The sequence below is a fragment of the Lycorma delicatula genome, chromosome 1 (assembly GCF_047948215.1).
Source record: "Lycorma delicatula isolate Av1 chromosome 1, ASM4794821v1, whole genome shotgun sequence".
Classification (NCBI taxonomy): domain Eukaryota; kingdom Metazoa; phylum Arthropoda; class Insecta; order Hemiptera; family Fulgoridae; genus Lycorma; species Lycorma delicatula.
The window spans coordinates 163,339,587-163,366,759 of NC_134455.1; the positions used below are offsets into that span (position 1 = coordinate 163,339,587).

Below are 27,173 nucleotides of genomic sequence, written 5' to 3' on the forward strand. Positions count from 1 at the left end.
CTTGAAAATATTATTATAATACACAAGCACCTCTTTTATAGAGAAATGTTGACATGAATCAGAACCAATTTCTTTTCAAAAAGTGTTCATTTCCAAGTTAGTTGGGAAATTATTGGTATATTGTACTTCAAGGCATTTTACTTTAAAGTAAACAATCTTAAAAGATAAGTAACAATAAAGAATATTAAATTATCATCTATTTAAAAAATAAGACAGAAGCAGAAACTATCTGCTACCTATTTCAAGAAATAAATTTAATTACATAATGTTATGACTACCTTTTTGTCAGTAGAATGTTATATATGTAACAAAAAAAACTTAAAACATAAAAATATCCATTAAAATTATCTGGATGATTATGAAGATAAATGCTTATTTTAAACTTATACAGTTTTAAATTTACTGGTGATTTTTCCTTAATTTACTAAAATATCTTTAATTTTTAGCATTGAATTTTGTGTTAATACTGTATGAAGTTGCATTAGGGCATTAAATCTAATAGGCAAAGGTTTCTATTGATATACTGACAATGTTAATTTATTTATTTATTTATAGTACATACAGTGTTATTTACAGTTCATATTATTACTTTACAGTAATCAAAGTAATGCTACTTTATAAGTGTTACAAGCTTTTTTAAAATCCATTATAGTGATTTATTTAACACTAATTTTATTATTTGATATTATTTTTTTGAATAACCTTACATTTTTATTTTATGGTTTAATTTATGTAGTTACAGTTTGTTTACAATGAATGTATCATACACACATACCCTGTTTACAAATTATTATTTTTTTAAAAAAAAAGTATCGACTGTAAAAACAAATTTTAAACTTTCCTTTATTGGTACCAAATACATCTACTATTTGTAATGAAAAAAAAAAGAACAAAAGTTTAACTAGTGACAAAGTACCCCAAATATTTAAAGCAAAAAAAGGTGTTTTACATGGTGCTTTTTGTACCTTCCAGTGAGAACAGATATCTTAACTGTTAAAATTTGTTAAAAAGATTTTCATACAATTCAAATATTTGGCGACAAATTAAACAAAACAAAAAGATACACATATTGTAATAATAATAATTAAGTAATCAAATTAAGGGAGGCATTAAATAAGTTTGATTTTCCTGTTTTGTTTTGTCAAAAAAAGACAAACCTTAAAAACAAATAGATAAATAAGAAGGGCACATAACAAATTCAATCTGTTTCCAAATCTCTTATTAGAATAAATATTTTATGAATGGTCATACAGATGGTAGTGGAATGAAGAGAAAGACGGATATACATTTACTGCCACATGAAAATTCTATGGCCTGAGGAGCTGCAGGGCTTGAGACAAACCCTGCTCAACGAGTCACAATTGGTCATCATCCAGTATGTATCTGACATTTCGAATGAGAGGAAAATATGTGCTGGCACATGATGCTTTAAAATCATCATCATTAAGAGCGTAGACCATTACACCTCCATATCCTTTTGTTTTTACAAACTGTGCCTAAAAAAAGACAATAGTCATTAAATATATACTTACTATAAAATTTAATGTTATTTTAAAGATTAATTATAAAACAGACTTAACTAAGAAGAAAACTTCATGCAAAATAGTTAGTACTTTTTAGTGAACTAATCTTTAATGAACAAACTGGAAAACTTTTCTTATTGTGTAGTCACAACTTTGTTGTTTGATGATTTATATTTATTTAATTAAAATTAAAATAGTATTTTGATAAAGAAAACAAAACAAGATTGTACATTTCCTCTCCTTACAACCTCATTTTACTGCAGCATGTATTGTTTCAGATGAGTTTTTAATTTATTGTGAATAGAGTTTTATTAAAACTTACTGAGGGAGAGTAGCACCATGGAAACTGTAGTTTGTGATGTAAGATTAATGCCAATAGTTTAAGTTTATACATCAATCCCCTTAGAACCAAAGTTAATCCCAGTTAAAAAAAAATGCAGTTTCACCAGTGACTGGAAATTTATTAGTGACTTATGTCCATAAAGTCAACACTACTTTAAAACCCCATAACATATAGACCACAAGAAATACAATACAGAAGTAGGAAAATTTATCAGCTTCACAAAGCTTCATTCTGATCAAACAAACAGAGCTTCAAAGATACAATAGAAAAAATAAAACCCTGTATAACATCAAAATTTTGAAACTGTAAATAATTTTATAAAAACAGGTAGCAAATACAATAATATTACAGCAACAAAAACTGTACAAAATACAGAACAAAAATCATATCTTAATATATAAATTATGGAAAATGTACATCAAAAAAGTAATAGTCAAAAATAGTCATCAAAAAAGGTTGCAGCGATTTAAAAAAAAATTGTATCTCAGAAACCACTAGAGATAATCAAACAAGTATTTTTTTTTTTACAAATCAGTAACTCCTTATAATGTTTCAATATGACCTCTATTGGTGATTCTGCAAACATCCAGCCATTAATCATCTTCTGCCCAGATCCACTAGATCATTGCAGGCATAACTGTGGCAACAGCAGTGGTGATCAATTGTCTTAAATTGGCATATCCCTGGTTTTTTTCACTGTATACAATGTTTTTAACGTATCCCCATAGAAAAAAGTCTAGGGGTGTCAAATCTGGGGTTCTTATGGGCCAAAGCACAAGAATGGCCATACCAATCCAAAGATTAGGAAATCTTTCATTGAGAATGCATCCAACGCCTATGAAAGTGTGGGGCGCACTATCTTGTTGAAACATTACAGCGATGTCTTACTCAAATTTTTTAGGGGTTCTTAAACAACTTCGGAAAATATGTTCAACTGTTTTGTAATACATTTTGGGCCATCCATTGGATTTTCACTTCCACGCTGCCAGATTCCTTAAACTGCTTGTAGTACCATCTAATGCTATTTGCATGAAGAGGGATCATTGCTATAAACATGCCAGAAAGTCCATTGATCAGTTATAACTGATTTATACTTCGCTAACCACAAAGTGCACTGTGCTTTCTGCTGAACTGGCACCATTGCACTAATGCTAGTGCAGAGATGTTGTGAACATTGGCTCAAGGTCACAGCTGGTAACATCTAAAAAAAATTTGATATCCTGATCATTTTTCAGTTCCAATTAATAATACTTTATCTCCATTACATAGGGAGATAAGATTTTTTTTATTGCTGCCAACTTTTTCGATGAACCTGTATATAAATGTACATTAAACATATTTAAACATATATATATATATATATACCTCCTCTATGAATCATGAGACCTTGCCGTTGGTGAGGGGGCTTGAGTGCTCAGGGATACAGAGTAGCTGGACCGAAGGTGCAACCATATCGGAGAGGTATCTGTTGAGAGCCAGACTAAGGAATGATTCCTGAAAGAGGGCAGCAGCTCTTTCAGTAGTTGTTAGGGGCGTGAGTCACAATGACTTAAACGGCCGTATCAACATCACTCAGTCCTCTGAGTACTGCGCAGCTGAAAGCAATGGAAAACTACAGCTGCTTTTTTTCCAAGAAAATGTGGCTCTCTGCATTTTCACATAGCAACAATGGAGGCGCCTTCCTTGGTAAAATATTCCGGAGGTAAAATAGTCCCCCGTTCGGATCTCCGGGTGGGGACTACTAAGGAAGGGGTCACCAGAAAATTAAAAAATAACATTCTACGAGTCGGAGCATGGAATGTTAGAAGCTTAAAAAAGGTTGGTAGGCTAGAAAATTTAAAAAGGGAAATGGATAGGGTGAATGTGGATATAGTAGGAATTAGTGAGGTTCGGTGGGAAGAGGAAGGCGACTTTTGGTCAGGTGATTTTAGAGTAATTAACTCAGCGTCAAATAATGGGCAGGCAGGAGTAGGTTTCGTGATGAACAAGAAGATAGGGAGGAGAGTGGAGTATTTCAAAACGCATAGCGATAGAATCATTGTAATAAGGATAAAAGCAAAACCTAAACCGACAACGATTGTTAACGTTTATATGCCTACAAGCGCCCATGATGATGATGAGGTAGAGTGTGTATACGAAGAGATTGATGAAGCAATTAAACACGTAAAGGGAGATGAAAATTTAATAATAGTTGGAGATTGGAATGCAAGCATTGGAAAAGGCAAGGAAGGAAATATAGTGGGTGAATATGGGCTGGGCAAAAGGAATGAAAGAGGGGACCGACTTATAGAATTTTGCACGAAGTATAATTTAGTAATTGCCAACACCCAATTTAAAAATCATAATAGAAGAATATACACTTGGAAAAAGCCAGGCGATACTGGAAGGTATCAGATAGATTATATCATGGTTAAGCAAAGATTTAGAAATCAACTCGTTGACTGCAAAACTTACCCTGGAGCAGACATTGATAGCGACCATAATTTGGTGATAATGAAATGTAGATTGGGGTTTAAAAACCTGAAGAAAAGTTGTCAGATGAATCGGTGGAATTTAGAGAAGCTTGAGGAAGAGGAGGTAAAGAAGATTTTTGAGGAGGACATCGCAAGAGGTCTGAGTAAAAAAGATATGGTAGAAAATGTAGAAGAAGAATGGGAGAATGTTAAAAAGGAAATTCTTAAATCAGCTGAAGCAAACTTAGGCGGAATAAAGAGAACTGGTAGAAAACCTTGGGTTTCAGACGATATATTGCAGCTGATGGATGAACGTAGAAAATATAAGAATGCTAATGATGAAGAAAGTAAAAGGAACTATCGGCAATTAAGAAATGCTATAGGAAATGCAAACTGGCGAAAGAAGAGTGGATTAAAGAAAAGTGTTCAGAAGTGGAAAGAGAAATGAACATTGGTAAAATTGACGGAGCATACAGGAAAGTTAAGGAAAATTTTGGGGTACATAAATTAAAATCTAATAATGTGTTAAACAAAGATGGTACACCAATATATAATACGAAAGGTAAAGTCGATAGATGGGTGGAATATATTGAAGAGTTATACGGAGGAAATGAATTAGAAAATGGTGTTATAGAGGAAGAAGAGGAAGTTGAGGAGGATGAAATGGGAGAAACAATACTGAGATCTGAATTTAAGAGAGCATTAAAAGATTTAAATGGCAGAAAGGCTCCTGGAATAGACGGAATACCTGTAGAATTACTGCGCAGTGCAGGTGAGGAAGCGATTGATAGATTATACAAACTGGTGTGTAATATTTATGAAAAAGGGGAATTTCCGTCAGACTTCAAAAAAAGTGTTATAGTTATGATACCAAAGAAAGCAGGGGCAGATAAATGTGAAGAATACAGAACAATTAGTTTAACTAGTCATGCATCAAAAATCTTAACTAGAATTTTATACAGAAGAATTGAGAGGAGAGTGGAAGAAGTGTTAGGAGAAGACCAATTTGGTTTCAGGAAAAGTATAGGGACAAGGGAAGCAATTTTAGGCCTCAGATTAATAGTAGAAGGAAGATTAAAGAAAAACAAACCAACATACTTGGCGTTTATAGACCTAGAAAAGGCTTTCGATAACGTAGATTGGAATAAAATGTTCAGCATTTAAAAAAAATTAGGGTTCAAATACAGAGATAGAAGAACAATTGCTAACATGTACAGGAACCAAACAGCAACAATAACAATTGAAGAACATAAGAAAGAAGCCCTAATAAGAAAGGGAGTCCGACAAGGATGTTCCCTATCTCCGTTACTTTTTAATCTTTACATGGAACTAGCAGTTAATGATATTAAAGAACAATTTAGATTCGGAGTAACAGTACAAGGTGAAAAGATAAAGATGCTACGATTTGCTGATGATATAGTAATTCTAGCCGAGAGTAAAAAGGATTTAGAAGAAACAATGAATGGCATAGATGAAGTCCTACGCAAGAACTATCGCATGAAAATAAACAAGAACAAAACAAAAGTAATGAAATGTAGTAGAAATAACAAAGATGGACCCCTGAATGTGAAAATAGGAGGAGAAAAGATTATGGAGGTAGAAGAATTTTGTTATTTGGGAAGTAAAATTACTAAAGATGGACGAAGCAGGAGCGATATAAAATGCCGAATAGCACAAGCTAAACGAGCCTTCAGTAAGAAATATAATTTGTTTACATCAAAAATGAATTTAAATGTCAGGAAAAGATTTTTGAAAGTGTATGTTTGGAGTGTCGCTTTATATGGAAGTGAAACTTGGACAATCGGAGTATCTGAGAAGAAAAGATTAGAAGCTTTTGAAATGTGGTGCTATAGGAGAATGTTAAAAATCAGATGGGTGGATAAAGTGACAAATGAAGAGGTATTGCGGCAAATAGATGAAGAAAGAAGCATTTGGAAGAATATAGTTAAAAGAAGAGACAGACTTATAGGCCACATACTAAGGCATCCTGGAATAGTCGCTTTAATATTGGAAGGACAGGTAGAAGGGAAAAATTGTGTAGGCAGGCCACGTTTGGAGTATGTAAAACAAATTGTTGGGGATGTAGGATGTAGAGGGTATACTGAAATGAAACGACTAGCACTAGATAGGAAATCTTGGAGAGCTGCATCAAACCAGTCAAATGACTGAAGACAAAAAAAAAAATATATATATATATATATGTGCCATTACTGTGATGGTTGTAGGCGACCAACCATGAATCACAAGTCACTCTTAAAAAGACACAGTCATCTTTACAAATAATAGGATTACATGCGGGCTAACTAAGGAAGTTGAGGAGAGAAATGGTTTCCTGTTACCTTTTTGACTAGGTTAATTACAAACCAACATGTGAAGTCCATTGAATGCAGATGATAGTCAGCCCTCCAACTACTTGAAAATCATGAAACTTAAAAATCCACAAAAGCACATAAGAATATATGCTACGCAAATGATGTACCACACAATCATGGTTTAAATTTAATGTGTTTTTTACCACATTCTCAGTATGTAAATATGCAAATTCTAAATAAGAAAAACTTTGTACAAAAAACTTCATTTGGAAACTATAGTGTGACAACAATGGTCACAGATTACAAATTTGAAAATATTTTGATACAAGCAGAATTTAGTGATTAAAAATTTTTCACTCTTGTCTTAAAAAAATAATAAAAGAAAATCACCAGTTATCTTTACTGATAAAAATAATTTAATAAAAATCACAAAAGAAATACTAATATTTTCCTACATTATCAGTAAACACAATAATACAAACGCAGTATGAAACACTTAGTATTATTTCATGAAATAAGTTAGCTGCAGATTTTTTAACAGTTCAATATAATATATAACATCTATTAAAATTACCTTAATACCAAGACTTTGCTCATCATCATATGAAATCCACTCCTTTCCGTTATAAGTATATGGTACTTTATGCTCATCATCAAACACCACTTTAGTTCCCTCACGTTTCAGGAACTGACAAATGTCTGGAAATTGTACAAATCCATCTTCACCCATTTGACCCAAGCCAGTGGCTGGTGCATCCCATCCTGTGTTTTCTTCATTTAATAATCTAACAAAGAAGGAAATATTCTAATGTTAGTAAATAAATATTAAAAAATTGCCACTTCCATTAAATAAAATATAAAAATTATATTAAAAATTATTTTATTTAAAACAGGTTTAATTTCTATCTGGTTTTTTAATTTTTAGCAATTAGAATAGTGTGTTGTGACAATTAATTTCACAAATACACCTTTTAAGTGAAAATCATGAAATTAATATATAAATGAAACTAAACATGGCTGTAATATAGATAAATAAACTAATCTACAAAAAACCTTTCAAAATCAAATATGCAGGATTTTAAGTTAGTAGAAATTAATTATAAGATAAATTACCTTTAATAATGTACTGAAACACTCACTATTTCCTCCACCAACATAAATTGCTGATATATATATATATATATATATATATATATCGGATTGATATATATACTTACCGACTGATATATATACTTGCTGATATATATATATATATATATACTGACTGACTTAATGACTCATTAATATATAGCTAAGGCTGCTTAAAATAAATAAATGAATTTTGGAGGGTTCATTGTTTTTAAAATGTAAGAACCCACTAGATTTTGAAAAATCCTTAGATGTAGGATTTTGATAAATTCAACCTATAAAAGGGTGAAAAGGGAGGCAAATTTTCTAATGAAAATTCTATATATCAGGAAATGAAGGCATTACAGTTATGAGAATTGGTACTTACATCCTTCTTTAAAAGCAAATACACGTTTCACAATTTTTAAAAAATTCAATTTAGGGTGGCGGACCAAACTTTTTATGAATTCTAAATTTCAACAATTTGTAATGAATAATGATTGTATTTTAAGAGGCAATTTGGGTCCACTTTTACCATAATTTCATTGTTGAAATTTGATATGAAATATTGTATCTTTGTTGAACTACAACTTACACCAATTTGCCAAAGTGCCTTCTAAAATATCAACTTTTAGTGATAGTTACGGTGATTATTTTAAATTATAGTAGAATTTTAACAAGAATTTAATATAGATTGAATTTTATTACATTTTTGAAAAATTAGATTATACATTTGTTCTATATATAATTAACTAATGTTTATGTTTCTATGTTTATTTTTCTTAGTTGTACTAATGTTTCTTTTAAAAAATGACATTAGGTATAATATAAATCCAAAATCCAAGCTAGTAAAACTGCAGGACTTTCAAAAGAATAGCGAGACTTATTTTTTTACACACATGAGGATCATTCAATAACACAAATAGCTGTGGAAGCTTAAAACAGTTGGTAAGAGGATTATGATACTTTCAGAACGTAGATAACCCTGTGATTACCTTTGGTCAGCTGTTTGATTAAAATTGTTTTGTTTAGATTTTATTTTATACAGGTGAGTCCTCAAAGTTTTTTAATTAGTTGAACACCATGCGGTGATCCATTTTTTGCTTTCCAAAGGTGAAAAATGGTTGACATTTACTCTTGTATAATCAAACAATATGAAAAAAGTTGTATGAACTGCAGATATTTTTAAAACTAGGTAGAACATTTAAAGACAGTAAAACCTCAGTGACTGTCCTGGACATCCTACTGAAGTTTCAACTCCAATGCTTGAAACTCGCATTATATCATCCAAGAAGACCGATGAATTGCAGATGAGATTATACAGGGTGATTCAAAGAAACGGGAAATTAAAAAAATTAAATAACGTTAATGAAAAATTTTTTTAGAAAATGAATTTTATTTCATGTAATTCTACAAATGTTGCCATTTTAGGATACATACATTTTAGTTTATTTTTTAAAGATGACATCTTCCAGGTGACCTCTTCTACGTAAACACTCACGAAGTCTCTTTGTTAAATTGTTCATGGTCTGACGTAACATCTCAACTGGAATTTCCGCAATTGCTTCTTGGATCTTTGCCTTCAGTTCTTCCGTTGTAGCAGGTCTACTGTGGAACACTTTGCTTTTAAGGTGACCCAACAAAAAGCAATCGCAAGCTGAGAGATCAGGCGATCTGAGAGGCCATCTAATGTCACCATTTCGTGAAATGACACGTTGTCCAAACAATCGGCGTACAGCTGCCATCGATATTTGTGCCATCGATATTTGTGCAGTATGTGACATTGCTCCATCTTGTTGAAACCAGACTGTGTTAAGGATTGGTGGAAATCTCTTTTGTTGTTCCAAAACAAAGGTTTCAAGCATGGCTGCATAACGAGCCGACGTCACTGTAATCGCAAGACCATTGTCATCCTCAAAAAAATAAGGGCCTATAAGACCGTAAGATGACATAGCACACCACACGGTCACTTTCTGGCTGTGCAACGGATGCTGGTGTAGCTGCGTAGTATTTTCTTGTGCCCAGTATCTAAAATTTTGCTTGTTAACAAATCCACTGAGGTGGAAATGCGCTTCGTCTCACATCCCCATTGTTCGTGAACAAACTCTTTGTTATCATTTATCTTCTGAAGCATTACATTACAGAATTGTGCTAGCACAACTGCATCATTCAGTTTCAGTTCCTGGACGATCTGCAACTTGTATGGATGGTATTGCAAGTCTTTCACTAACATTCTTCGAACACTTGAACTATGCAATTGTAAAGATGCTGAGAGATGACAGATGACGGATTGACCGATGTGGACTTCGTGTGACAGCATCTTGTAAAGCTTGAACATTCTGTGGTATACGGACGGTTCGCTCACGGCCTGGAGGTTTCTTTTTCATTGCCGAACCAGTTTCCTCAAAAATTAGATATCCATGTTTTAATTGCATGTGCTGATGGAACACGGTCATGCCGCCCAGATTAAAATGACGGCAAAATTCTCTACGCGCTCCCTCCAAGGATCCATGACAACTAAATGGCAGGTTAGGTTAGAGAGGCTGGCACCACTTATCAAGTGGTACCAATCGCCCACGGCTACCAACACAACTTTCAAAATTTACCGTTTCTTTGAATCACCCTACAGATGAAAAATTATAGTTTTGTACAATTCATAACATTATTACTAACCAGCTTACCTTAAAACAAGTGCAAGATGGGTTCCAAGAGAGTTAAAAGATCACCAAATTTATAAAAAACATATACATATATATATATATTTTTATTTTTTCAAACACTGTATACCACATCAAATAAATTATTTTAAAAACATACATTTAAATCCAAATAAAAGGAAAAAACACTGAACTATCTGTAGCGCTTTCAGAACTTTATTCCATCGTCATCATCACACAAATTTTATAAATTACGCATAATTATAAACTAAAATATATAGTAAAAATATCGTTAAAATTAAAAAAATCATTAATATGTATATACTAGTGTCATAGTTAAAAATTTTTATATCAAACCATAATATTTTATCATGGTAAGATAATGGATCATTATATTAGTATAATTATATCTATAATTTTAAAAACATACATTTAAATCCACCAGATACAGTTCAAATAAAAGGTAAGAGTTCTCATCTATCTGTAGCAGAATAAACTACTTAACAGAATTTTTATATTTGTCCATAATAACTTCAAAATTTATAAAACAGTAAAATTTTCAACAAATTTGAAATTTACGAATTATAAAAACAATATATTTTAATGTAATTAATTATAGAATTAAATACTAATGAAGGTGCAGGATCCCATAAAAATTAATTCTTGGAATTAATATGGAAAGTTTAACTCATCTATATACTGTTTTGGTAGTTTAAATTCCACTTATAAAAACTTTACTTTAAATAAATTGAAAATTCAAATAATTCATCAACATACTCACCACTGTGCTAATTAAATTCAATAAAAGCAACTTAACCACCAAAACACAGTAACAGAAAAACCTAAAAAAAATTAATACCAACAGTCAAGTTTTGCAGGACTTTTGGCTAGCAGAACAAAGTTTTTCGATTCGGTTTAATATTAGAAATAAACACTCTATGTTCTTTTTCTATATTTAGCTGAGATCTATATTTTGTCTTCAAAGCAGCCACTACAGAAAATCTGGTTTCACAAAGGTAGGGTGATGAAAATGGTAATAGTATACGAAATGCTCTTGTTTTTTGTGTAGAAAACTCATCATCCACCCCTGCCTAGAATTCAAAGCCTGATTTATTACTAAATTTTCTTTTGATTTCGTCACTTGTCGTGAAGTCTATGAAGATTTCTTCTTCAGCAGTTGAGAGTCCTTCAGGAGTATTTTGAAATGAATCCCTAACCCACTCGTAATTTGCTACCAAGTTATCGTCAGCAAGAAAATATTTTATATAACTCTTTGTCAGCATGGCTAAATGATTTTCAATCAAACAAAAACAAACTTTCACGTGCTGTTCTTCAGCCTTGTAAGATTCAACACATTCACCCACATTTGCAATCATTTCTAGGTTTTTTATTTTAAATCTCTGCTCCACAATTCTAATTTTCTACAAAAAGCATTAACTTTATCACTTGTATCCAACATATCTATATTTGCTTGGAGTTGAAGATTCAAGGTATTTAATTTCTCGAATATGTCGACCAAGCAGCTCAATTCCATAAAAAATAAACCATCTCAAAACTTCTTGGCTCTCGGTTGGTTTGCCTCTTCTAGAAAAATTGCAATTTCATCCTTAATTCATAAACACACTGCAAAAATTTTCCACATGATAACCATTTTGCCTCGCAATAAAACAGGAATGCTGAATGTACTGCACCCATGTCTTTAAAAAGTGCAGAAAAAATTCTTGATTTTAGGGGTCTCATTTTTATATAATTTACTATGGTTACAACTGTTGTTAGCACAATATTCAGACCAGTACTCATTTCTTTGGAGGCCAGAGCTTCTCTGTGGATCATGCAATGTGTCCAGACACACTGTGGAGATTTTTGTTTCACAAGTGCTTGTATACTGGAATTGTCCAGACATTGAATGAGCACATCGATGCATATTCCAATGTAATTTTTTCACTCTATGTTTGCCTCGTTTATAAAATCATTTAAGATAGCAAATAATGTAAATGCTGTTGCTTTGAGTTCTATTGGTTTGCCGAAAAGTAGTTCTTCAACTGCTGATATACCATCACAAAATCAAACATAGATAATGAAATGAGCATCTTTATTGCTATCTTCTGCCTCATCAAACTGAATTGAAAACAATTTGTCACTCATCTTCTCAAAAAGCTGATGTTGTACATCTTCAGCTATACCACCAATTCAACGGGTAACAATATCATTTGTTAGAGGTATGATCTGCAACTGTTAGGCAAAATTATCTCTAAACACAGTTTCTACAAACTCAATTCCAGTTGGAAAACTAAGCTTTTCACCAATGGTGTGAGGCTTTTTACATCTGGCTACTTTATATCAAATTTTCTAAGAGACAAGTAAAGCTTTTTCATTCACAAAGTTTTTTTAAAAATGATGTTTGCTTTTCTTATAACTTTAATTTTAATTTGAAGAATTCTTAGTGTTTGTTAACATACTCACTGTGAAGTGTTTCCAAATGTCGTTTGGAAACACTTCAAAGTTTTACGTTTCAGCTGTTTGCTGCCAAACGTTTTGAGCAAATTACACACATGGGCCTTTCTTCTTCATTTACTTCAGTACTCGTAAACTCAAAATTTAAGTATTCTTGAGAATATTTTTTTGATTTTATTTTCGGACCACATTCATCTGGTCACTTACTGATGCTTCACTACTGTCTAATACTCATTTATACACCCATTTAAAAATCTATTAATGATTCTGTATAAATCTACTGCGCTGTGAATATTTAATACTGTGAATTGCAACTAATATACGAATTGTTCAATCTCATGTTCTCCGTATTTATGATAAACAAACTATGTAACTCTTTTTTCTTACTTATGTAAGCCAAACAAATATGCTAATCTAAGTTGAGTTCAACAGCTGTTATAATATATATTTTTTCTTTATAAATGCTATTGTTAAGTAATTACATTGTGTTTAAAGATGTAAAACTAATAAGTTCTTAAAAGACATTAAAAGTAAATGTATTTAAACTGATTTCAATTCTGTTATAAAATGTAACTTAAAACTGTGAATCTAAATATATCACTATGTACATAATAATAATAATTAACCTAATCAATATGACAAGTCACTAATACTATAAATATCTTAACAAATACAAAGTATCTAAATCTATTATAAATTATACACAATAAAAATATAATTGATCACAAGAAACAAATTATTTACTGAAAATATTATTGAACCAGCGGCATATGCTTCTAATTCTGGAAAGTGCAATAAGGCATTCAAACCATTTTTTTTGGTCCTCCAGGCTGGATATGGGAAGACTTAATTTATTGTGGCATTCTCCAGTTAAAGACCAACCAGGTTATGTTTTACAAATCTTTCAACATATCAATTTAAGGCTCAATAAAGGAGTTTTACAGTTTCCTATTATCCAATGAAATACATCCTACAACTTATTTCTTTATTATCAACAAGTAATTTTATTTAATTATTTCTATTTAATACTTATTTATATTATCATTGTTAATTACGACTGTTAATTTATAATGAACAGAGAACAATTAATTAGAGAGTATCAACTAAATTCTCTATAACAAGAATCGGTACTTTTATAGAAAAATATAACGTTTCTCAACTTGATATTGACATTCTTCTTTTACAAATTAAATTAAGAAACCTTCAAGAGTTGCAAGGCAAATATGATGCCAATCAAACACAACTTGAAAAGGAAGATGATGAGGATATTTGTGCAGATCGTGTACAGGTTGAAGATGATTTATACAGTTTTGAATGTAAATTGTAAAGTTTAATAGGTAATCTTAAGCAATCGAACATTAATCAAGAAATTAATATAGTTACAGGAACTAAGCAAACACAACTACAACCGATTAATTTACCATTTTTCAGAGGTAATGTTCTTGACTGGCAACATTATTATAATTTATTTAGTGATTAGTACATAATAGAAATGAAATGAAATGATGAAAGTAATTACAAAAAATTCATTATTTACACACCTCCATGAAGGATGAAGCATTAGCTATCATTAAAAATTTACCAACAACGAATGAAAATTATACAATTGCACTACATCTATTAAAAGGGCATTTTGACAATAAATATTTAATTACATTTCATAATACAGATTGTATTTTAAAACTAAATTTCATTAAGGGAGAATCTGTGGATAATTTATCCAAATTTATCATAAAGTATCTTCATAGGTCAATTCTCTTGAAGCAATGAATAATCCAATCAATACATATGAATTTATTGTTGTTCAATTGTTAACATCAAAGTTAGATTACTACAATACTTCCAGATTATGGAAGGAGAAATTTTCATTCAAAGATATCCCACTTTCAAAGATTTCATAGAATTCCTTGAATTCAGGAGACAGATGCTTGATAATACTAATGCAAATAAGTCAAACAAGCAAGACATCTCAAGACTTATTTCCAAGGGACAATGACATAACAATGGAACTAAATCCTATACTAAACATTTTATAAATGCTAATAAGCAGTGTAAGACAAATAATTTTAGTTGCTATTCAAAATTTAATTATAAGCAATGTCTAATTTGTAATTCTAATCATTATTTACATTGTCGTAAGAAATTTTTAAGTTCTTCTGTTGATGAACAGAAGGAATTTCTGGAACACAACTGTAATTTCAATTGTTTAGTTAAAGGTCATTCAATTGACGAATGTTATTCTAAACGTGTATGTGAGATTTGTTCTGAAAAACATAACTCTTATTCATAAAAATAATTCTAAATTAAAAGACGATAGTCTGAAAATAATAACCATATGTACTGCATTATATATTACCAACGATGTACATGGTAATACTCAAACATGTCCAGTTTTACTAGACTGTGGCAGTCAAGCGAATTTTTGTACTTATGAATTGGGACCAGATGAGAACCTCCATTTATGAAAAATGATATTCCTATCTTAGGAATAAACACTTTCTCATTCTGAATATAGTGTTGAATTGACACTGCATTCTTTATATATGAATTTTTCATTACAGATAGCCTAATGACAAGTACCTTTGATATTTCGCATTTTATTTTCTCATAATCTGTTTTTTGCAGATTCTGAATTTAATATAACAAATAAAATTAACATCCTTATTGAAGCACAATTTTGCTTGAATTTTATTTTCCCTATAAAATTTATTTGAGACTTTAAATATCCAAATTAGGATATATTCTCAATGACTGTTTTCCTATTAACTCTAAAAACAATAATTCCATTACATCTTTTATTTCTCAAAAGGATTCTACAAATCTTTCAACTGCACTTGAAACTTCTGGAAAACTGAGGAAATTAATACTGATATTCCATTTAATCAAAGTTCTACTTGTGAAAAGCATTTTTAACTCAATTCTACTCGAAACAGTCAAGGAAGATTTGTAGTGGTAACCACAACCCGACAATACAAGGCTATGCGATTCTTTCATAAATGCAAAGAAATGATTTTTATCATTGGAAAGAAGGCTATACAATGATCTCAATCTTAAATGTGACTATTCCACTTTCATACAAGAATATTATGACTTTGGTCAAATATCATTACTTGAACTTCAATGATTTGTTAATAGACAAATCAAATGTATGTTATTTAACCCATCATCCAGTATTTAAATCTACTAGTCTAACAACCAAACTTCATGTGGTCTTCGACAGTTCATCTAAAACTAGTAACTGTTTATCTCTTAACGATACCCTACTAATCAGACCTGTTGTCCAACAAGATTTATTTTCTATATTGTTAAGATTCCAAACTCCCTCTATGAATCATGAGACCTTGCTGTTGGTGAGGGAGCTCAAGTGCTCAGTGATACAGAGTAGCTGGACCGAAGGTGCAACCATATCGGGGAAGTATCTGTTGAGAGCCAGACTAAGGAATGATTCCTGAAAGAGAGCAGCAGCTCTTTCAGTAGTTGTTAAGGGCGTAGGTCAGGAAGACTTAAACGGCCATATAAACATCACTCAGTCCTCTGAGTACTTCGCAGCTGAAAGCACTGGAAAACTACAGCTTCTTTTTTTCCAAGAAAATGTAGCTCTGCATTTTCATATAGCAATGATGGAGGTGTCTTCCTTGGTAAAATATTCTGGAGGTAAACTAGTACCCTGATCAGATCTCCGGGTGGGGACTACTAAGGAAGGGGTCTCCAGAAAATTAAAAAATAACATTCTACGAGTCACGGCGTGGAATGTTAGAAGTCTAAAAAAGGTTGGTACGTGAGAAAATTTAAAGAGGGAAATGGATAGGATAAATTTAGAAGTAGTAGGAATTAGCGAGGTTCGGTGGGAAGAGGATAATGACTTTTGGTCAGGTGATTTTAGAATAATTAACTCAGCTTCAAATAATGGGCAAGCAGGAGTAGGTTTCATAATGAACAAGAAAATAGGGAAGAGAGTAAAGTATTTTAAAATGCATAGTGATAGAATCATTGTAATTAGGATAAAATCGAAACCTAAATCGACAATGATTAACATCTATATGCCTACAAGCATCCAAAATGATGATGAGGTAGTGTGTAGACGAAGAAATTGACGAAGCAATTAAACACATAAAAGCAGATGAAAATTTAATAATAGTTGGAGATTGGAATGCAAGCATTAGAAAAGGCAAGGAAGGAAATATAGTGGGTGAATATGGGCTGGGCAAAAGCAATGAAAGAGGGAACCGACTTATAGAGTTTTGCACAAAGTATAATTTAGTAATTGCCAACACCCAGTTTAAAAATCATAATAAAAGAATATGCACATGGAAAAAGCTGGGCGATACTGCAAGGTATCAGATAGATTATATCATGGTTAAGTAAAGATTTAGAAATCAACTCATTGACTGCAAAACTTACCCTGGAGCAGATAGTGATAGCGATCATAATTTAGTGATAATGAAATGTAGATTGGGGTTTAAAAACCTGAAGAAAAGGTGTCGGATGAATCGGTAAATTTAGAGAAGCTTGATGAAGAGGAGGTAAAGAAGAATTTTTGAAGAGGACATCGCAAGAGGTCTGAGTAAAAAAGATAAGAATACTAGTGATGAAGAAAATAAAAGGAACTATAGACAATTAAGAAATATTATAAACAGGAAGTGCAAACTAGCGAAAGAAGGTGGATTAAAGAAAAGTGTTCAAAAAGTGAAAAGAGAAATGAACATTGGTAAAATAGACGAAGCATACAGGAAAGTTAAGGAAAATTTTAGGGTAAAATTAAAATCTAATAATGTGTTAAACAAAGATGGTACACCCATTTATAATACGAAAGGCAAAGTCGATAGGTGGGTGGAATATATTGAAGAGTTATATGGAGGAAATGAATTAGAAAATATTATAGAGGATCTTCCACTTCTCAAAGAGAAGAGATAGAAGAACAATTGCTAACATTTACAGGAACCAAACAGCAACAGTAATAATTAAAGAAAGAAGCCGTAACAAAAAAAGGAGTCTGAGAAGGATGTTCCCTATCCCCGTTACTTTTTAATCTTGGGAGTCCGAGAAGGATATTCCCTATCCCTGTTACTTTTTAATCGTTTAGATTAAAAATGATTTACAAGAAACAATGAATGGCATGGATGAAGTCCTATGCAAGAACTACCACATGAAAATAAACAAGAACAAAACAAAGTAATGAAATGTAGTAGAAATAATGAAGATGGGCCATTGAATGTAAAAATAGGAAGAAAAAAGATTATAGAGGCAGAAGAATTTTGTTATTTGGGAAGTAGAATTACTAAAGATGGATGAAGCAAGAGTAATACAAAATGCCGAATAGCACAGATGAAACGAGCTTTCAGTCAGAAATATAATTTGTTTACATCAAAAATTAATTTAAATGTCAGGAAAAGACTTTTGAAAGTATATGTTTGGAGCGTTGCTTTATATGGAAATGAAACTTGGACAAAAAACACCACCCGAAGTCATTTGAAAAGACCTCGCTCAGCGTTATCAGATAAGGATGAAAGTTCTGTTGAGAACAGTTGATTAGAATTGGTGATGTATCCTGTTCACGGTATAAGAACGTAAGATTCCTTGTTCTAAATATAATCAGGAAGGTCTTATCGTCCAGGCTCAAGTGGCTCTATAAATAAGTCAGGAAATTGAGGGATGGCTCGTGCCATACTGATACTGGTTGAAACATTTAGTGACTAGTAGATTCGATCACTCGTGCACCTTACCAACTTGGTTGGTAATTAACATAAAAGCAGTATGCCACAAATCCATGAATACCAGCCAAGAAGTAACCTTTCGTCGGGACCTTTTGGAGGTAAATGTTAGTGAGATTGCCGATGAATTTTGTCCCCCAAGGTGTTGCTGAGAGACGAATTATGAGACATCAGAGCGGAATGAGGAAACCTTTCTTATATTACACCGGAGAAAATTCCCAATATTCATTTCCTACCCTAGATGATGTTTCCATTGTCAAAGATATGGCCACACTACTACTTGCTCGAACACTGCAGTATGTGATTGAAGCGCAAAAGAAGGCTACAATGACTAAATGCCAGGAGAAAGAAAAATATGTTAACTGTGGGGGATCACATTTAGCTTGCTCATGAGGTTGCCCAACTTTTAACGAGGAGAAGGCAATTTTGAAAATTATCGAGCAGACGCTATTATTTCCTGGCCACATGAAAAGATTATAAAAAGACGCTAATCTCCTGCAACCTGGTAAAAACAGATGTCTCTTTTGCAGCAGATAACTACATTACAACCCTGTAGAGAAGACACCTGCCTAGTGATGTTCTGGTCGCCACACCCCCTCCCATTCCTTGCCCTGTTGGGCCTTAACAGGAGTCATCTATCGCCCTCTGACTTTTTACATCTCATAATAATAAGCCTGGACTTGTTGGGATGCCACGGTAGACATTTGTATCGATAAATTAATAACTCAGCTTATTGCCTTCACTGTAGGCCACATCCGGACATCTTGAATGTCCTACATTGTCTCCCTCTGAACTAGCTAACCGAGCTCGCGGAAGTGCAAACCCGGCACCTAGTTCTACTTGTTACGGGCCAATTTTGTGAATGTCTCATAATTTGAAGCAAAAATAACACAACATACCACCAAACATGTTGATTGCAACAACAAAATTTAGTCCTAGTTCCCTCAGTGAACTCTGCATACACTTTAAATAAAAGTCTGGTCTACCAGGGAGAGGCGGATTGATCGCCTACTCCCATTCAGCTCCATCGCAGAGTCCCGAGTGACATTCACTACAATAAACTGTCGTCGAGATGCCGCTAAACCTCACAGCTGCATAGTGTCCCAAGCCCTTTGGCAATGCAGCTGCAGCCAGCCGATAGTGTCATTTGCTCGTTCTAAAATGCCCTTGTCAAAACGCCCTACACCTCAAGGCTGCATGGCATCCCATGCCCATCAGCAGTGCAGTCACCATTCCGCTGACAGCTTAACAATTGACACCTCTTACTAACCGTGGCTAATTGCCAAAGAACTTACCTTCGGCCAATCAACTGTCCAGGTGGACCCTAGCCACTTAGGTTCCTACACTACTACCTACTAGATCCCTTCAGCCGTCCTGCGCAGGGCGAGGAAGCCAGCAACAATTACCCAGTCTCTGCAAGTCCTACAGTTGACCTGTAGATCAAAGAAGGAGTTAACTCTCTCAAGTATGGCAGTATCCTACAGCACAGGAACTGCTTCAACCCTCTGAGGAAAAAGAGAGAAGGAAGGAGCACACCAGGAGGTCTACTGTCAAAAGAAGCTTTTACACAACAGAGCTTTTTACACAACCAACATTCGAGGTGGATTACCAAGTATTTGTCATTTAGCATGCCGGCCCTGGTCACAATGGTTCATATGCAAGATCTGAGGCTCCATGGGAAGGGCTCATACAATGTCCTTCAACAAACAGGGCATGTTTATGAAATCGATCGGAAAGGCACTTGGCTAAAGGTACATATCTCCAGGCTGAAACCTGCACATCATGCCCCGATAACTCAACTACAGGAAGATCCATAAGATGTGGATCCATATGCGCCCGCCAGGCACATATATGCCTAATATTGGCGTAGCAGCTCAGATGTCAGTGGGAACACAGTACATGTATGCACTGGTACAAGTGTCACTCCCACCATAACAGAGTTGCGGCCCCACCATTCTCATCTAACCACCACCTGGAAGAGATCAAAAAGAAGACAGAAGAAGTTCCCTGGCCACCTCAATGTGGGACCTCCTGGCGAATGCCAACATCCCCATTGAAGCAGCAATCCTGGCCAGCCCGCCGGGGGAGCTGCTGGATACAGACACTACCTTCCCGCTCCTGCTTGCCAGGCTTCGCCCTGGCTGGCAGTTGCAACAGCAGGAGCCAGCCTAGTATGGGATTGCTCGGCACTAGCAAAAGATCACCAATGCCGACCTGACACTGCCAGGCTCTAGGGGACACCACTGCCATGCTGTAGTGGGGACCCAACTGCTGTTTAGGGAAGGCTGGTCTGATTTCAATGGACAAGCCGCAACTCCATGACTACAGCCAAGTCGACTTCACTGGAGACCAGCTTCCGGACCCCAACAGCTCTTGCACGGCTTTTTTCAGGGTTATCACAAGGTTATAAATTACAATCAGCCGTCAAAGCCAATCAACGACAACAACCCTTCTCAGGGCTACTACAAGGTTATAAAATGCCATGTGCTGTCAAAGCCATTCGGCAACAATATATATATATATATATATATATATACACTATATAACAATATATATATATATATATATATATAGAAGATTTAACAAAATAAATAAATGGTTTTGTATTTTCAATTTTCATTTCAAAAGCTATCTGAAGGACAAAACATTTAGCATCAGATAACCATTCATATTTTTTTCATAGGTAAAATTTCAGATTGACTTGAATACTGATTTATACAATAGAATGTTTGTTTTTTATCAACTTGAAAGAGCAAATATAAAAGAAAAACCTTAAAACATTCACTAATTATCCATTCAGTTATAGAACAGATACTTAAGCTAATTAACAGTAAAATAGAATTTATCAATTTTCCTTATTTCCTGAAAAAAAAAAACTTGTCTCTTGGAGAAAATGTCAAGCCTTACTGGAATTTGAAGCCAGAGCCGTCGAGATGACCAAATCTAATAAATTATATGTACCTGTACATTGCAAAACTGTAAATTTCTGGAATTAAACATACATGAGAATCTATCATTTACTCTAGTGAATGGATTATTAAATTATTATTTGCTCCAAAAAGAAAATGTTAAATTTGATTGATATGGATAAAGTTTCTTAAAAGTTTATGATGCAGTGAAAACTAATTTTTACTCATCTTCAGTACAAATAAGCTATAGTTATTTATTTTTTAATTAAAAGTAAAAATTAACTTTTCTGCCAACATTCATATACTCTTAGCATACTCTAATTTTCCAAATGGCATGGCTGCTTAGAATCAAAGCTCATTGGCTGAGCTTTTCAAAAACTTCTGTTTCAATAATTTAAAACTTTGTAGACTAGTGGATTAAAAAGAATTACTGTCAAAAAAACACTGGTATTAACATTCAATCATAACTAATGTTCAATTTCTTATAAGACTAAAAACAGAGATAAAAAATGCTAAGGTATGTTAAAAACTTCACAGAATTACCAATAAACTAAACTCATGACAGTATAAAAAAATTAAATAACAAATAAAAAAATTTTTTTTCAAAATATAACTTACGTGTAAGAGTGTCCATAAGTAGGTAAACCAATTATTATTTTATTTAATGGCATACCCTTGCTCAGCCAGTACGAAGCAGACCAATTGGTATTTAATGTTGTAAAAAAACCATGTTCGGAATGACGAGGATACAAAGGTGCATTTGGACCAGTTACAGGAAGATACGATGCATAATAATGATAATCATACGACATCAAATTAACAAAGTCCACATATCTGTAAAAGCATATAAAATAATACTATTTAATTCATTCACGTACATTTTATTTTCATTATTTATATAATACTACTAGCTCTACCCGCCATGCTTCGCTGTGGCACATTGTGGTTGCATGGATGAGAAATGAGAAACAAAACAAAGCATATGTTTAATAGACGTTTAATTTTGCAATACTTGTGGATATACAATATTATTTGTTTTTTCACTGTCTGCGTAGATATAACGGCTATCTGGTTTACCGACTCGGGAACACGCAACATTACAGTTGCCCATGTGAGAAACAATCCGCATCTAAATCTAAACCACACAATTCTAAAGATTGGCCTTGAGTTTTATTGATTGTGATTGGAAATGCCAATCGAATTGGGAATTGCAATCTTTTAAATTAAAATGGTGTATCGGTCGGGATTATGGGAATTCGAGGAATGAGGACATCTTCACCTTTGAAAGGCCCCGTTAAAATCGTTGCTTCCACTATGTTATTCATCAATTTCTTAACTGCAAGTCGCGTGCCGTTGCAGAATTTTGGCTGATTAATATTCCGCAACAGGATAATTGTCATTTTTTGATCGAACCGATGCTAGAATCAATCTAATGAGGAATGTTTTCCCAGTTTCTCCTGGCACATCCAAGAAGAAGGTTCCCCCAACTCCATCATTTATCATTTGCATTATGCGATCATAAATGCCTTTCGGTTCACGCGTTAATTTGGGAATGTTTGATTGGACATATGACTGAAGATCACCAATGTTGTAACTCTGTTCACGGTGTAAATCCACATCAAATGAAGCAATCGCAGCTCGGGTGGGTTCTGGCATTCCCAATTGACTAAGAACTTTATTTGCAACAGCTAAGCACTTGTCTTCAATATTTATTAATGCTTCGTTGTAAATGCCTTCTGTAAATTCCATGGTCATATTGGTATTTTCTAGGTGTACTCTATGCAAAATATCCTCAGCTATATGCGATTGATATCTTTCCCATAACTCTGTGGGAGATGAAGGGAAGCAAGCGGTCAATATAATTGCGAATAATGTGTGAATTTGGTTTGGATGTGCAGTGTTGCACGCGTCATTAATACATATATCCCACTGTTGGTCGTTTTCTAATAAATTCAGAGCTTGGTGAAAGGCGCAGCTCAATCACGACATGATCACACAAAAGTATCTCGACTAAAGTGAATATTTAATTCAGATTGTATAATAATCTCAATCAGATGAAAGTGAATACATTTTTTTTTTTTGTTAATAAACAATGTAATTGGGAACAAGTATTGTTTCACATGTGACTGCGGTTGTCGTTAGCTAGTATGGCGAGTGTTCCCCTCGCTTCCGGCAGATGGCGCGATCACTGGTACACAGCTGACTTAAAAAAACTGTTTTCTCATGGTCGCGGGTATGTGACTGATGCAAAAATAGATAAAAACAATCTTTGATGCGGGTTATATATCGTGCTAAAATTTGAGCTCAATCGGTGCAGAACATTTTGAGTTTTTGAAGCGTACACAAACGAACTTAACATTTTTATATATAAAGATTTGTGGACTGCGAAAAAAAGCCCTTAAGTCATGTGAAAAAACACATCACTTTAAACGCTTACAGTAACAGAGTAATGCTTACAAATTACAGAATAATCAAACGGCGTTGATTTCAGGTGTTAATAAACTGTTAACGTAAGTAGAAGTTGTGCTGCTTCATTGTACAACGTGATTCTCGAGTATGAATCTACTAATGAATTACGGTCTCCAAAGAAAACAAAACCCCGCAGGTCAATTGAGAAAAAGGTGAGATTTTTATAAAAACACGATTCGTAAAAAAATTACATGAATTTGAATTATTTAGAAATAGTTTAGGGGTGTATTATGTCCTTTGGAAGAGAATTCGGTTATTGTCTTCGACAACGCTTCTTATCATTAAACGAAAAGAATTCCAGCCGTGTTATAGAAAAACAATGATATCAAAATGTGGCTTAGTTCAAAAGGAATAATTTTTGAAGAGGTTTAAGTTAATGTTCAATCATTGCAAAGGGTTTCACGTATTAAAAGTAATTATAGTCCGTATAAAATTGGTTTGACACACAACGCCATATTGATAAGTCGTGTTTTTATTCGACTCCTAACGAATATGTTTGCCGGCCTCCATGGCGCGAGTGGTAACTTCTCAGACTTTAATCCGGTAGTTCCAGGTTGGAATCCAGGTCAGGCATGGCATTTTCATACGCTATAAATCATTCATATCATCATCTGAAGCAATGCATAATGGTGGTTTCGGATGTTAGAAAAAACAAAAAAAACGAATACTTAGTTTTTTTTTTTTTTAATAAAATACAGATGTTTTAGCTGTTAAATATAATTCAAAGAAATTTGTTACTTAATCAGTTGTGATTTTGTTTACATTGGCAACGGCCATACGGGCTCTTTGATATTGGTCGTTGTGTTTGACAGCGGCCATCTTGCATTGATCTGATTGGTTTTCCTTTGTTTACACTTCCATCTGATTTATTAGCCTCTTATTTATTAAAAAACTGCACAAATTAAAAATAGATAGATATATTTATTAAAAATAGATGAAAACAATCTTTGATGCGGGTTATATATCGTGCTAAAATTTGAGCTCAATCGGTGCAGAACATTTTGAGTTTTTGAAGCGTACACAAACGAACTTAACATTTTCATATATATAGATGAAATACTATATTTGCTTATATATCAGATTCTATTTTTTTTTTGCAGAATTTTCAAGTGAATGAGTTAAAGGAGTCTAATATATGTTATAAGAAAGAAACCATAATAAAAAAGTAAGTCCAACAAGGATGTTCCCTATTCCCGTTACTTTTTAATCTTTACATAGAACTAGCAATTAATAAAGTTAAAGAACAATTTAGAACCAGAGTAACAGTACAAGGTGAAAAGATAAAGATGCTATGATTTGCTTACGATATAGTAATTCTAGCCGAGAGTAAAAAAGATTTAGAAGAAACAATGAACAGCATGGATGAAGTCCTATGCAAGAACTACTGCATGAAAATAAACAAGAACAAAACAAAAGTAATGAAATGTAATAGAAATAACGAAGATGGACCACTGAATGTAAAAATAGGAAGAACAAAAAATTTTGTTATTTGGGAAGTAGAATTACTAAAGATGTACGAAGAAGGAGCGATATAAAATACCCAACAGCACAGGTGAAATGAGCCATCAGTCAGAAATATAATTTGTTTACACCGAAAATTAATTTAAACGTCAGGAAAAGTTTTGAAAGTATATGTTTGGAGCACAGCTTTACATGGAACTGAAACTTGGACGATTGGACCTGAGAAGAAATGATTAAAGCTTTTGAAATGTGGTGCTATAGGAGAATGTTAAAAATTAGATGGGTGGATAAAGTGACAAATGAAAAGGTGTTGTGCCAAACTGATGAAGAAAGAAGCATTTGGAAAAATATAGTTAAAAGAAAAGACAGACTTACAGGCCAGATATTAAGACATCCTGAAATAGTTGCTTTAATACTGAAGGAACAGGTAGAAGGAAAAAATTGTGCAGGCAGGCAATACTTGGAATATGTAAAACAAATTGTTAGGGATGTAGGATATAGGGGGTATACTGAAATGAAATGACTAGGCAAAAAGTTTTATTATACTATGAAAGTTCATCATTAGCAATATAAACTGAATCATGCATGCTGCCTGCAGTGAAGTGCTTTCCTTTTGGACACATTTTTCTTAAACAAGCCTACCACAACAGTTTTGTTGGCAAGGGAGAGAAAACAACATTACTAGATCTAAATTATCATGTTTTGTAGTATTTTATTTATCTATGACAATTATATGGTTGTAATCTTTGCCAATTTTAGTTTACTGTTCTGCATACTTCTTAACGTACATTTTTCATACTACATACTTCTTTACTTTACTGTACCATACTGTTTATTTTACTCAGACAAAAACTGATCATGTAAGAAACATCATACTACAGTATGAAATAATGGCTTATATAAACACCTAATACCTACATAAAATTTTTTAACTGTAAAAATTCAAATTCTAAGCCTTAAAATAGGAAAAAGAGTTTCGTATATCAGGGTTGTTGTAGAAGTGATATTATTTTTATAAATAAAATGTAAGCCATTAAAATGGTTTGGTAGAAGAACCAAGTGAAAGATGTTCTTAGCTGTGCTAAAGCTTTATTTTAAGGAATTTCAATCATTAAAGAATTTAAATATAAAGACCTTTTTATTCAGTAGAATAAAAAGATCATTATTCAGTATAATGACAAATATAAACTTACTCAGCCATTTCTTTAATATCATAGGCTTTATCTATAATAGTTCCAGGAGCTGCCACAGCAACACTAATTAAAAATTCATTATTACCAGATTTTAAAGCAGTTTTTAATTCTTTTAAGAATTTCATAAAATCAGTAAGCTGTCTTTTATCTGAACCAGGCCAAACAGGAAATTCCCAGTCAATATCAATGCCATCAAATGAAAAATCATTCAGAGTTTTCAAAACACTCTTAATAAACCTGAAACAGAAATTAAACAAACAGACAGATAAATGAATAAGTTTTTAATATAACTACAAACTAAACATTAAAAATGTATCTGTATACTTTAAAATAAATAATATTTCTAAAAAAAGGTTGAAAAACTGACATTTAATTGAAATTAAAATGGATGGTAGATGTCTAAAAGTGTATAAGGTTATGTACAAGAATATCAATATCTCAATATTGATGTCTGGAGTTCTCAAAATATCTCAAAACCCCATGTCTGGAGTTTTCAGATATTTTATTTAAAATAATAAATAAAATTTCTAGGGAAATTAATAAAACTTAAATTTTTCTTCTCTAAGATTTGATATTTACAA

The 27,173-nt window shown here is 33.0% G+C and overlaps 1 protein-coding gene across 2 annotated transcripts in view; it reads right to left on the reverse strand.

The window, feature by feature from the left end:
• Positions 1–517: 517 nt before the first annotated feature.
• The window catches only part of LOC142325118 (chitinase-3-like protein 2), a 70,005-nt gene continuing 43,349 nt past the window's right edge, over positions 518–27,173 (reverse strand). Inside the window, exons 5-8 of one of the 2 annotated variants that reach the window (XM_075366483.1) lie at positions 26,593–26,829; positions 22,088–22,303; positions 7,206–7,416; positions 518–1,496 (exon numbers count right to left, since the gene is read on the reverse strand). In XM_075366483.1, the coding sequence (XP_075222598.1) occupies positions 1,356–1,496; positions 7,206–7,416; positions 22,088–22,303; positions 26,593–26,829 (805 nt within the window). In that variant the 3' untranslated portion in view covers positions 518–1,355. The remainder of the gene's footprint in view (positions 1,497–7,205; positions 7,417–22,087; positions 22,304–26,592; positions 26,830–27,173) is intronic. The other variant, XM_075366475.1, reaches the window with a different exon arrangement.